The sequence below is a fragment of the Periophthalmus magnuspinnatus genome, chromosome 24 (assembly GCF_009829125.3).
Source record: "Periophthalmus magnuspinnatus isolate fPerMag1 chromosome 24, fPerMag1.2.pri, whole genome shotgun sequence".
Lineage (NCBI taxonomy): Eukaryota > Metazoa > Chordata > Actinopteri > Gobiiformes > Gobiidae > Periophthalmus > Periophthalmus magnuspinnatus.
Genome location: NC_047149.1, coordinates 24432765 through 24446195, shown reverse-complemented (window position 1 = coordinate 24446195; position 13431 = coordinate 24432765). Strand labels below are relative to the sequence as shown.

Here is a 13431-nt window from a genome sequence, read left to right as displayed (position 1 = left end):
ATCTAGCGCTTTTCCCACCCTAACACACCGGTGCACACAGACTTTAGGGGCGCGGTGGGTTAAGTGTCTTGCCCGACGACAGCGCTCACCTGTGGGAGCTTGAACCGCCGACTTGTGGGTGAGTGTTTTATGTTGACAACGTGATTCAAACCGCCAACCTTCAGATCCGGGGACAAACGCTCGACCGACTGAGCCACTGTGGCCCTGTGTTATTGTGGCTGAGGAGGTTTTTGTGCCACATCTGCCACAACCAACCAAACATTTACAAATAAACAAATTATGTAAAGGAAGTGTTTGGTCTGAGGACACAGGTCATGGGTTTAAAGTGATGAAAAACCTGATGACTTCATTTTGTGTGTCTCTGTGTGTGTGTGTGTGTGTCTGTGTGTGAGTAAGTGTATGTGTGTATATAAATGATCAAAAGTCCTCAAAATGTCTCAAAAATGGAAGCCCTTGAGTAGTTTACTTCATCAAATTCAATACTTTTAAACCTTTATTAGATCTCAAACTGCACAAAAAACTTTTACTTTTTACTCTTTAAATACATTTGTTAACAGGTACTTTAATACTTTTACTCAAGTCGATTTATTCATGTGGCACTTTCACTTGAGTTTTCTTTTACTCTGATATTTGTACTTTCACTCAAGTAAAAGTACAAGTGGGTGGTTTACTGTTGTTGTGTCTGTAGCACTTTAAAATACTGTCCTTACTGTGGTAGTTAGTAGATACTTGACTGGTAATTACGGTGGTACTTACAGTGGTAGTTACTGGGGTAGTTACTATGGTACTTCTGGTGGTACTTTGGCTGGTACTTATACTGATACATACTGTATAACTAATAGTGGTACTTTGTGGAACTTACAGCGGTGAACTTATAATGAAATCAAAGATGAATCTGCCTCATAACATATTCTTTATATCATTGATTAATGACATATTACAATAAGTACAGTACTAGTACCAGTACTTATTAGTGCAAGTATCACTTCTTGTACCACTATAAGTACTGCTGTAAGTACCACAAAGTGCCACTATTAGTTATATAGTATGTATCTGTAAGTATCAGTATAAGTACCAGCCAAGATACCACCAGAAGTACCATAGTAACTACCACTGTAGGTACTACTGTAATTACCAGTCAAGTATCTACTACCATATTAAATCCTGTTGTGTCTACTGTTGTGTCTATACAAAACATTTCATCCCACTTACCTGTTTGTGCCGTTGTGTTGGTGATTATCAGGAGTAGATCAGCTGAGCTAATCCTCGAGCTAGGTACTCCTGAGCAACTGGCACAACAGCACGCTAGCTCACATTAAAATAAAGACAAGACTACCTGATAGAATACTTCTGTCCGTGATGTTATATTAATATTTATTATGCCTCAAAATTAGCATTAGCATTAGCATTAGCAGTTAGGCACAGAGCCTCAACAAAAGACATTCTCTCCCATAACATTAGGAAATACTCTGGAACAAAACTAGATGGTATATTTGCTTTAATTGCGTTTACTTCATACTTCACGTGACTGTTTACAACTTTTAAATACAAAATACACAAAAAAAGACATGATGTTGCCAAAAATGTAAAGATACCACACTGCTATGCAAAATAAATAACAAAAACTCACATTTTACTTTACAAATATACAATACAACACACACACGATTCTAAGTTTAATTTTATTCTTCGTCGTCGTCGTCATCTTTAGCATCAATATTAACTTCGATTTCAGCTGTCGTTTCCATGATAACCTCAGTTTCAACATTTGGCGCTAACATGTCTTCTTCGTTGGCTTTCGAATCCGATTCTGAAGCTAAAATCGTCTGAGACGCCGCCACCTCCAGGACAGACGGCGAGCTGATGGTTTGGCTGTCCGTAACTATCGCTAGCGTACCGTCCGAAACAGAAACAGTCGGGATCGTCGTGGTAGATATGGACTGCGCTACGTTAGCCGCTAGCGAAAAGGGAACCGTAATAGCCGAATTGTCCAACGATAGCACGCTAGCTCCGGTGCTATCAGTCGTCACAATAGGTTGGAGTTTCGTTCCCGCTGGTATTTCTGTGTGGATAACAGTGATCCCGCCTAGCGCAGTGTGGCTAACCAACGCTATAGCTCCGTGGCTCGCCCAGTCTGACGGGACAGTAATGGTCGACGTCTCTGTAGTTTCAGATTTGTTGGGGTTTTTCGCGTCTTCGTCATCCTCCCTGTTGTTGCTTTTCTTGTTCTTTTTGTCGACAGTTTTCGGGGGTTTGTTTTTGATTTCTGTCGGAGGTTTTCTGTCCTCGATGTTTCCGTCCAGTACAACCAAAAACGAAGTCCAGGGAGCGTCAGAAGCGTGAGTCTGGGGAAAAAAAAAAAAAAGTTTAAAAAGTGAGGGATTAAACAGACATCTACACATTTCTTTGGCCAGTACAAAACCACATGCTTTAACAATATTAATTTGACAAAGAGGGTCACGGAGGATGAACCAATCAGAGAAACACATGAACTGTTCGGGTCAAAACAAACATGGCGGCTTAGAAGTAAAAAAGAAGAAGCAAAAACATTATGGATTAATGCAGAATCAACGAGCTTGTATTGCATGTTGTATTTTTTATGTATTTGCCTGCCTAGGGACTACGGATGAAAACTTGCTTTGTAGCTAAAATTCGGTATATTTACATCTGTTTTATACTGATGTTCATTAATGTGCATTGTCTCTATCAAATAAATAAATAAATAAACACGTATGGGCCCTTTAAATTAGCTAAATGGCCCATTTTAAGCTTTTTTCTGATCTATGTTATAATGTTGTTTCCTCATCACAAAGAGTTAAGCATTGTTTGTAAGTTTAACACACAAAACCTGCATATTTAGGCTTAATTCTCCCAGTTCCACCTTGTGATGTCATCATGTGGTGATACAGGAAGTGCTCCACTGTGTTTTTAAACTCCACACACCTTCAATAAAATAATTTGGATCATTTCAGCTTCTGGAATTGCCAATCTACTACTGAACTAAAGGCAAAAGTAGCTGTTAACTTGAAAACTACCGCTTCATGACATCGCAAGGTGGAACAGAGTGTTTTGAGCTTTGGAGATGTGGACAGATTAATAATAAAGTGTGACTCAAACATGTGTGAATGAAACAAAACACAACTCCAGGTCTGTTTTTGATGAGATAACAACATTAGAACATGATTTAAAGCTCCCACGAGTAAATTTTGTCCGTTTTTGAGGAGGAAACGGCGTTAGAACATGACAGGAAGCTCCATTTTGTATAATATAGAACCTTTAAAATATTAAGACCAGACTGCGACGCTTGATATCGTTTGTTTACCGTGGTGTGTCGGCGCAGTGTGGACTTGTCGGTGAAGGTGCGGTGACACATGCTGCACATAAAGGGCTTCTCTCCGGTGTGGATCCTCTGGTGCCTCTGCAGAGCGTTCAGCTGAGTGAAGTGCTTCTCACAGAACTTGCAGCTGTAGGGACGGTCACCTGTGTACACACGTTACATCATATTATTATCCGTTTAACCTTTTTTGGAAATGTCAACTGTATTTTTTCTGTACAATTATAACCTGAAAAGACTTTATTTATACAGGTGCGCTCTCTTTTTCATAGGCACCCTGTTCAAAATACAATACAAACAGAAAAAACAAACAAAACAAACGAGTATACAGGTCGATATATAAAACATTAAAAACAGGAGCAGGTGTGAGTTTAAACGTTTGTTACCGGATTATTCAATTGTGTCACCAACGTGTCCAGTTTTGCTTTTCCTTGGAGTGTGTGTGAGTGTGTTAGAGGGGCTGTACCCAATTTGTTTATATAATAAGTAAAATTTGGTCAAGTCAAGTCAAATAGATTAATATTTAACAACCACAGCTGCCCACAGTGCTGTACAAAGACAAAATAAAATGCAGTCTTATGAAGCAAAACATGCAGAAACTCGATAAAACCGGACGATACGAGTGTCCTGGTCAAGCTCGTGTTAAAAGCCAGTGCAGACGAATGAGTTTTCAACAAAAATGTAACGATATTTAAACATTGGGCTGTTCTAAGGTTTGGGGTCAGCTACAGCACAAGCCCCGCCCCCTCTAGAGCGTCCAAAAATCATGTGGTCTGCTCATCTCAAAGTTCTACCGGAAACATGGATAATAGAAAGAGTTATTATATACAGTGGGGGCGCTGTGCAAAACTTAAAAAAAAAAATAAACAGAATACAATGATTTGCAAATCCTTTTCAGCCAATATTGAACTGAATAAACTACAAAGACGTGATATTTAATGTTCGAACGTTATTGTTTGTCATTCATTTTCAATTTGACACCTCGCTGTGTTACTTCAGTACACTTTTCCTTTTAACAACGATGAATAAGCGTTTGGGAACAGACTACACCAACTATTGAAGCTTTGCAGGAGGAATCATTTAGGAAAAAGTATGATAAACAACGACATAAATTCTAAATCTGAATAATCCAAATAGTTAGTTAATATATGTAATGAGTCGGAGAAGTACTAAAAACAAACATTCCAGTGCAAGAAAAAGTACTCAATAAATATATATATATCCTCTATTGATGAATAAATCAATATAAAGTAGCAATTACCGTGAAAGTCCTAATGGTACAGAAATAAGTATCAAGTATCGAACCATTTCTGTAGTTTCGAAATGTGAGTTTTGTGAGAACATGACCATTTTAACGGCGTTGCTAACATCATCCTTGCTTCGCTTTATCACGACTTTCTTCTACGTACCTGTGTGTATTTTTAAATGCTGGTTGAGGGAGTTCCTCTGTGAGAAGCCCCGCCCACAGTGATCACACTTAAACGGCTTGGCTCCGGTGTGAATGTTTGAATGGTGCCTCAAATATTCCCGAGAGGAAAAACTTTTACCGCACGCTTCGCACATAAAAGGCTTCTCTCCTGGTAAAAGAGGAGAAGGATGGATGATGGATTAATTATGTAACTTTTTGACATTATAATTACAAATATAAGCAGTATAACGTGGCGTACCAGTGTGAGAGCGGACGTGATTGGCCAACATCTGTTTCTGGGTAAATCGTGCGTCGCACAAAGTACAGGCAAACGGCTTCTCTCCTGTGTGTGTCCTGAACAAAAACAAATATGTATTATTAGTTCAAACGCAATCTCGAGTTTAATGCGTAGCGACCGTGAGCCTTTGTCGCTTAGAGAGGAGATCGTAGGCCTACAAAATAGTACGGTAAGAAGCAAACGAATATGAAAAATCAATGAAAAAAACGCAGCTACCCCGTCGTCTCCCCTCTCCACTTTTAGACAGCAGGAAACACGGCACTTCCTGACTCCCTGCCCTTTAGACATTTAGCAACAAATCACCCAAAATGATGGCCCAAACTAATCAAAATGAAAATAACGTGGTCTCATGTAGGTATTCTGTTTTAAAATAATTCCGCTTTACAGTTTAGTTTCAATATGATCGTTTATCGTCTATATTTACGTCACTGTGTTATCACGACAGGCCTAGTGAGAAACAGACTTAAAGTTTACGTTACGAGTTTAAAGCTGTGACTCTTTCCCTCAAAGTCCATATTTAGTGGTGCTTCTCTCTTGAAAAGAAGAGTCTGGGGTCCTCTCATCGGGCTCTCCCTGTGTCCATAAATATAAATAAATATAGAAGATATATTGATGTATGTGCAATCATGATTATTACAATTATTTCTAAGCTGTCGATGAATAATGGTGCCACTATTCAATCCTAGACTATAAGATAAGATTATTAGGACAAGTTTGTGGAGCCAAAACAGAGAAAGATATGGTTCAACATTTGTAGATCGTAAGTTTTAAGATTTTTCTTGCAAAAACAGAGAATTTTCTGTAGAGTTACACAGGCCCCTGCCCTCCATTTGAAATTACGACATTTCTTAAAGTGAATGCAGTGCTATTGTTTTCCTAGAATGTGTTGAACCTCACTGTTAGCGTCACTACTTCCTGTTTAGCGTCACTACTTCCTGTTTGTCGAGTTACAACAATAAACATTTAAAGATCAGCGGTGGTTCTTGCTGATACTAAAGCTGGTAAATTGTTGACGTCTAAACTTGTGGTCCTCAGACATTTAATACGATGTTACTGCTTTACCTGTTGTGCATCTTGAGCGCCGTCTTCTGGGTGAACTTGGCGTCACACACGGGGCACTGATACGGTTTGGTTCCGTTGTGGATTCGCTCGTGTAAATGTAACGCCGCTTTACAACTCAGGGACTTCCCACAGGTGCTGCAGATGTGTTTGTGGCTGTCACGCTCATGGACCTTCATAAAGAAAAGAAAAAAATGAACTAAACGTATTTTCAGGTTCATAAAGACAAGCTGTGTAGTGTTTGGAAAACCATGGCAACAAGATAACATACAGGACCTGATCGTTTTTGGTGGTTATGTCATGATGTTTAAAGTTCACATGGAGTGGATTTTCTGTTTAGATATTTCTTTTAAAAAATAGTGCAACCTCTAGACCACATGTGTCAAACTCGAGGACCGGGGGCCAAATGCGGCCCGCCACGTCATTTTATGTGGCCCGCGAGAAGATATTTTAAAATGACAGTCATGCCTTTTAATTTGTCTATACCGCTTTAATGTTTGCACTGACGATAAACTAATGAGATTTTCCCAGCAAGTGGAACTGGGAAATATTTGCAAATAATCATCACAAAATGTTCACGAAGAGGAAAACTGTTGGCGTGGAAGGAAGTTTGGAGAAAGAAAGGTGAAGGTGAATACAAGTTTGTGCTTTGAGGAGAAAAACCTGTATGTTTTTTGTGTTATGAGGCGGGGGCGACATTTTGACACCAAACACAGAGCTAAGTATGAAAAAGTTAGTCTACAAGAAAAACAATTAACTGTCCAATAATTAAAAGGCTGTAAAAGTCTGTATTTGAAGCAGAGCTGAAGGTCTGTGAGCAGCTGTGTCCCGACCAGATACACACTTTTAAAAATGTCAGTTTATCACAGAAACTGTTATTTAACAAGTTAAAAAGTAATTACATTTATTTTACATGACATTCGGTTACATTTTGTGATATTGGCGGCCATTTTGCTGATGTGGCCCTCGGTGAAAATGAGTTTGACGCCCCTGCTCTAGACCAAGGGTGCGTTTCTACTTGTTCTAGTCCTGGTTTAATCCTGATCTAGTGCAGCTTTATGTTGTTTTCACACATGTTAATGGCTCTGGATTTAGTTGTGTTTACTTTATTTTTGGGTCGGTCTTGTTCACACACCCCAAACACACCGTGAGCTATGTAAGAGTTTATCAACTGATCTGCGAATTTATCTCTACGACAACGAACTTCGAGCGGACAATATGCACGAACACACTCGCTTCCCTGGTGCTTTATGCGGTGGTCTTTTCTCTCACCTGTGGCTAAATACACCGTGAGGACTGTACGCGCTGGTGACGGAGGAGAAAAAGCTTTTGAACGACACAGACTCACCTGCGCAGACAGACCCACAATCAACTGCGCAGGCGGATGCAGGTGGAGACTCATCATTGCTGTTAAGTTGATCCAAATTCTCGTCATGTGTAATGTGTAAAACAGTAGCTCTGCAGCGCTCAGTCATGCAAATATACGTGATCAGAGTGTTTTTTTACCCAATTCAAAGGACTGCGTAGGTCTTCTACAGTTAAAACCTAATCATATTGCAAAAGAAATAGCCAAAACATTTTAAGAAAAAGTCCAGGTGATAAATATTGACCTTTAAAAATGATTGTTGAACTATAACTCAATACAGTCATTATTGAGACAGGTCTGTTTGAACAGCACAAGACTCGTCACCTGTCGTTGATGGCGGACCACGTCTTTCTTCCTCTTGAAGCTCTTGGTGCAGGTGCTGCAGGTGAACAGCCTCTCGGAGCTGTGCACGTGCCTCTCGTGGGTCTTCAGGTTACTGCGGTTGGCGAAGGTTTGCTGACAGATCTCACAGCGATGGATGATTTCAGCTGTCATGCCGTGGTAAGTGCTGGGCGACAAAGAAAAAGCAAAAATATAATGAGTTAGAAATACTTCAGTCAGAAAACAGTACCCTCTAATTTTGGCACTTTTGACAAATTTGAGAAACCAAGGCTGTAAAAATGTCAAGGATTTTTTTTTGTGCAAAATATTCAAGTCTTTTTTGGGGGTACAGTACGGTGAATCTATGGAAAAGTACTGCATAAAATGTATTTATCAGGGACTACGACGATAGACTGATTCAAGGACATGCAAAACTGGATAGACTGGTACCACAAATGCACTTTAATAATCTGGAGATAAACATTTATACTCACACCTGCTCCTGTTTGTAATGTTTTAAATGGACCTCTGCAGTTACGTGTTCTGTTTGTTTTTGTTTGTATTGTTCTGTATTTGAACAGGGCACTCATGAAGAGGAACGTCTGAGTGCTCTCGTTAGGCTTTCCTTGTATAAATAAAGATAAATAAACATGGAAAATATATTGATATATTTGAAATCATGATTATTACAGTTATTTATATGCTGTCAAAGAATAATGGTGCCACTATTCAACCCCAAACACATGAATATTGTCAGTTGAAAAGAACCAGAGACCATAAGAGACATTTTTTTAAGTGAATGCAGTCCTATTGTTTTTCTATAATGTATTGAACTCAAGATTGTATTAGGCGCTGTGCACAGTAGCACCCGGCAACCTCACTGTTAGCGTCACTACTTCCTGTCCAATTTCATCTTCAGTTTTTTTCTGAGTTATGCTAAAATTAATAAATATTTTAAGATGAGGCAGTGGGCAGGACTAAACAAATACATTTAATACTTCACCAGAGGACATTTCTGTATTTAGAAAGAGAGATATTTGTGTCTCAATGCTAACGCTAATGCTAATTTTGAGGCATAATAAATATTAAAACAACAGCACAAACTGAAGTATTCTACATATACAAATAATCGGACAGTCTTTATTTTTAATTCATCTAAATTTTAATGGGTTGTGTATTTTATAAAAGTATAAAAGTAACTGTTGGCAGGTCATCTCATAACCCACGTAAAAAGAAATAGTTTTCTTACCTCCTATGTTTCAAAAAGCTCTTTTCGTAGTGAAACGTTCGCTGGCACTCGGTACACTCAAACTGAGCTTTGGACGTCCACTTGAACACCTCCTCTCCCAAACTATCATCTCCTGAAGGCTCCTGCCCCTCAAACCCAAGTAAGAAAGCGTCATCATCATCATCATCCCCATTTGGAGTATTATCCTTGGGACTCCACTCTTCATCGGACGGTACTGCGTTTTTAGACTTTTTAGGTTTGGCGTTTCCAGTTTCTGCTTCTTCATTAACTTCACTGCTGTTTATTTCTTCCTTTTCAGGTTCACTCGTCTTTTCAAGAGCTTTACGTGGTAGTCGTAGTTTAAGCGTCTTATTAAATGTGTTTGTACCTGTTGTTTTTTCGCTAGCTGGTGTGTAATCGCTATCGTCTGAATCCATCTTTTTGTTTTTTTTCTTTCTTTTAGACCTTCTTGGATTATTCTCATTCTCCTTTTCTGCAGTAGTAGTAGTAGTAGTAGTAGTACTCGTATGAGCAGTAGTTGTAGTAGTAGTGGTAGTAGTTTTGGACAATTTTTTCAGTTTTCGTGAGGCCTTTTCCCTAGTTTCTTTACACAACAAGAACAGCTCCTGACAGTCCAAGAACTTAGCCGCTAACTGAATATCGACTAACTCATTCCAGCTAACTTGAATTTTCCCAGTGTAAACAAACTCTAAAAATTTGGCAAAATTTGTCGTTTGCATGTTGGTGAGTAGAACTTTGTCTTGTATCCAGTGCTCAGACAGGACTATACTTTTGAAATAGCCACTAGATGCCGCCAACATTAACTGATGGGCTCGGAATTCCTCTGCTTTTCCCTGGAAGTCGACCTTGATTGTGATGTCGGTGAGATGTCCGTGGAGTCTTAGGTCGTTTAAAGAGGACAGCATGTTTTCCAGGAAGGACTTGGACTGGAGCAGGACCACCATTGTTCCTGTGCGCTGTAGAGGAAAGAGAAAAAACAACCTGGTCAGTATTTGGATGGGAGACTGTTGGGAATACCAGGTGCCACAGTGGACGCCAGTAACAAAAAACATTGCTGTGTCCTTAGGCAAGACACTCCACTCACATCGTGCCTAATAGTATTAATGTGGTGTGGCAGCCTTGAATCTGTCTGTATCTGTAGTAGTAGTTCACCACTGTGTTTGGGGTGATAGAGTAATGCAAGCAACTTCGAGCGTCTGGAAAAGCGCTGTATTACTTTGCAGTGACGTCATGCTAGGGGCGTTCTACATATATGTGTTTTCAGCAAAAAGGTGAGAGTGACTAACCGAAAAACTTGTGACAGTAATTTTTAGTTGTGAGATTACAAACTACTCCAATCCAATCCACTTTATACAGCACATTTCACAAACAAATGCAGTTTCCAAAGTGCTGCACAAATACATTATAAATAAAAACAACTAATTAAATCAACATTTAGACTAGAATCAAATAGTAAAATTAAAATAATAAATATGTATATAAAAGCAATAAAACAATAAAATCAAATAAAACAAGCAAATAAAAGCCAGAGCGTAAAAGTTAAAAGCCAGAGAGTAAAAGTGGGTCTTAAGACGAGACTTAAAACTCTCCAGCTGTTTTGACGTGAGGAGGCAGAACATTCCAGAGCTTTGGACCAGCCACAGAAAAGGCTCTGTCTCCTCTGGTTTTAAGTCTCGTCTTGGGCACTATGAGCTGGAGCTGGCCCTCGGACCTCCTTGTGAGCGCCGGAGTATAAATTTGGATGAGGTCCGCGATGTAATCTAGGGCCAGTCCATTCACAGCTTTAAAAACAAACTATAAAATCTTAAAATCAATTCTTAAATGAACAGGGAGCCAGTGCAAAGACGCAAGAATTGGAGCGATGTGTTCATGTTTTTTATTTCCTGTTAAAAGTCGGGCAGCAGCGTTTTGGACTAACTGCAAGAGATAAAGTGCATTTTAGTTAATATCTACATAAAGTGCATTGCAGTCGTCCAAACGAGAGGAAATAAAAGCATCACGCGCTCGAAATCCGAAAAAGATAAAATAGACTTAATTTTAGCTAAAAGACGAAGATGATAAAAACTGGATTTCAACTACAAATCATCTCATTTGTTGTAGTTCCAGCCAAGACAGTTCTTTCAGGTCAAATTGTGTTAAAATTAAGCTTAAAGTCTTAACAAAGCCTCAGACAGAGTAGTGCCTACAATTAGCATCACACACCCAGGAAATAAGACATAATGCAAAACAGTTATTAATGCATATGGGTAAAGAGGAATTTTGTGGTTGGGTAACTATAACAAGACGTGGGATACAAACATTTAATTTGACTATTAAGTATATATTACTATATTATTTTGATTATAGAGGGTCAATTTCTGATAACTGCTACTGAAATATTTTAACTGTTACTGAAATATTTTAACTGTTACTGAAATATTTTAACTGCTACTGAAATATTTTAAATGCTACTGGAATATTTTAAATGCTACTGAAATATTTTAAATGCTACTGCAATATTTTAAATGCTACTGAAATATTTTAAATGCTACTGAAATAGTTGAACTGCTACTGGAATATTTTAAATGCTACTGCAATATTTTAAATGCTACTGGAATATTTTAAATGCTACTGCAATATTTTAAATGCTACTGGAATATTTTAAATGCTACTGAAATATTTTAAATGCTACTGCAATATTTTAAATGCTACTGAAATATTTTAAATGCTACTGAAATAGTTGAACTGCTACTGGAATACTTTGCACTAACCACAAATGCATTTGTTCAGTTCAGTGCTAAAATAAAAACAAAAACTTTTACATGATCATCACCCACTGTTGAAATAAAAACATGAAAAAGCCTTATATTTAGTTTAATAATTTAGTTTGCTTTGTATTGTTAAAATTAAGAGGAGATAAATAACAACACAAATGATTGAAGGTATCTCCGATTTCACGGTTTAACTTAACTTTACATTCTTGCATGTTATAACATCATAAAACGTGCATAAATAGCCTTAATAACTGTGATGTTACTACTTTAGCTGGTGTTTTGTATGGGGTTTTTCACTGAGCGGACTCTCCCAGCGGCTAACAGTAGCACAACAACAACGATGCACGCGGATTAAGGTTTGCAGAGTAATCCAACCGCTGCAAATAAACACAGAAACTTGATTTAAATGCACGATATTGGGTTAAAACAGTGTGGATGTTTGCTAGCGGGAGGATGCACGCAAACTACACAAAGCGAAGTCAAGTTTTCTTACCGTAAGGTCGGTAAAATGGCGGCCTCAACAATCTGCGCGAGCGGAGGGTATTTCCTGTAGAAGTGCGCAGCGTAATCGACTTCCGGTTTCAACTGAAAAACAGAACCCAGATCAGATTTTTAGCCATTTTTGAGCACGTTTTGAACATTTTGTTTGGTATTTAATGTTGACAGGTCGTTCAAAGTCTTTGGTAAGTATTTAAAGATGAAAAGAGTCTATTTTTAGACGGTAAATCTCCTGTTTACGCCGTCATTTTGAATTCGGTAATATTACAAGAGCATTAACGTATTTTTTTAGACCACTGTGGCTAATATACTTTTTTATTTTTTTTATTTATCGTGCACAAACAATTGCTTTTGTAAATTTCAGCTTTATTTCATTCATTCAAAAAAAAAAAAAAAAAAAAAAAAAAAAAAAAAAAAAAAAAATCAGGTTTTTTTTTAAACTTTTCTCCTAAATCAGCCAAAACAAATCTATAAATGAAAATACAGCAAACCATCTAATCTTTCGTAAAATAACTTCAATTTTTAAAAATAATACTGAATGAATCATGAGTGCAGTAGCTTAGTCATCCACGTAGGGGCGCCATTGGTTAAAAAAGCGCAGCATGTGTGTTTGATTTATGGGAACACAGGTCCTATGGGGAAACCTAAGCTACTGCAAGCTAATATTTCATGTAAACATTGTTCTCTTATCAATTCTCTTAATTTGAATCAACCATAGAGCATATTTTGTACGTTTCTAGCCTAATGTGCCTCATGACAATCTGTATTCATTTATGTGGGCTGGTAGGTAATCATGAAAAACAACAGTGCAAGCTAGCAAATTGAAACTACACATCAAAATAGCGTGCTAACTCTTGTGTATGTGTTTGCAGCACAGTTCCAGAGAGACACGTTTCATTTGTCTTGATGAATTCTGCACGCTCACAGTGTGCTCCTTTCCTGTGACTCATTCAGATCCCCACACTGAAGCAGTCCACAGCTCTCACATGGTACAGTGTGTTCATTTCCGTGTCATATCATGCACTGTTCCTTCTTTATTCCACGCAAATCCAGCTACTTATTAAATGAAAGGTCTATTACTGATTATAGCACACGTTTGGTTTGAAAATCTCATATCAAAAGTGTGGTTATGGGGTTTATGGGAG

At 38.2% G+C, this 13431-nt stretch overlaps 1 protein-coding gene across 2 annotated transcripts; it reads right to left on the bottom strand.

The window, feature by feature from the left end:
* Positions 1–1482: 1482 nt before the first annotated feature.
* gzf1 (GDNF-inducible zinc finger protein 1) lies at positions 1483–12346 on the bottom strand. Of its 2 annotated transcripts, none has more exons than XM_033990660.2 (8): positions 12282–12346; positions 9036–9991; positions 7790–7973; positions 6103–6272; positions 5002–5096; positions 4744–4911; positions 3323–3480; positions 1483–2345 (listed from the first exon to the last, which is right to left on the bottom strand). In XM_033990660.2, the coding sequence occupies exons 2-8, from the start codon at positions 9977–9979 to the stop codon at positions 1683–1685; spliced, it is 2382 nt and encodes a 793-aa protein (XP_033846551.1). In that variant the 5' UTR covers positions 9980–9991; positions 12282–12346; the 3' UTR covers positions 1483–1682. The 2 variants fall into 2 exon arrangements, with proteins under 2 accessions (XP_033846551.1, XP_055088028.1); XM_055232053.1 differs by having other exon boundaries at positions 1627–2345; positions 4744–4914; positions 5005–5096.
* Positions 12347–13431: the final 1085 nt, after the last annotated feature.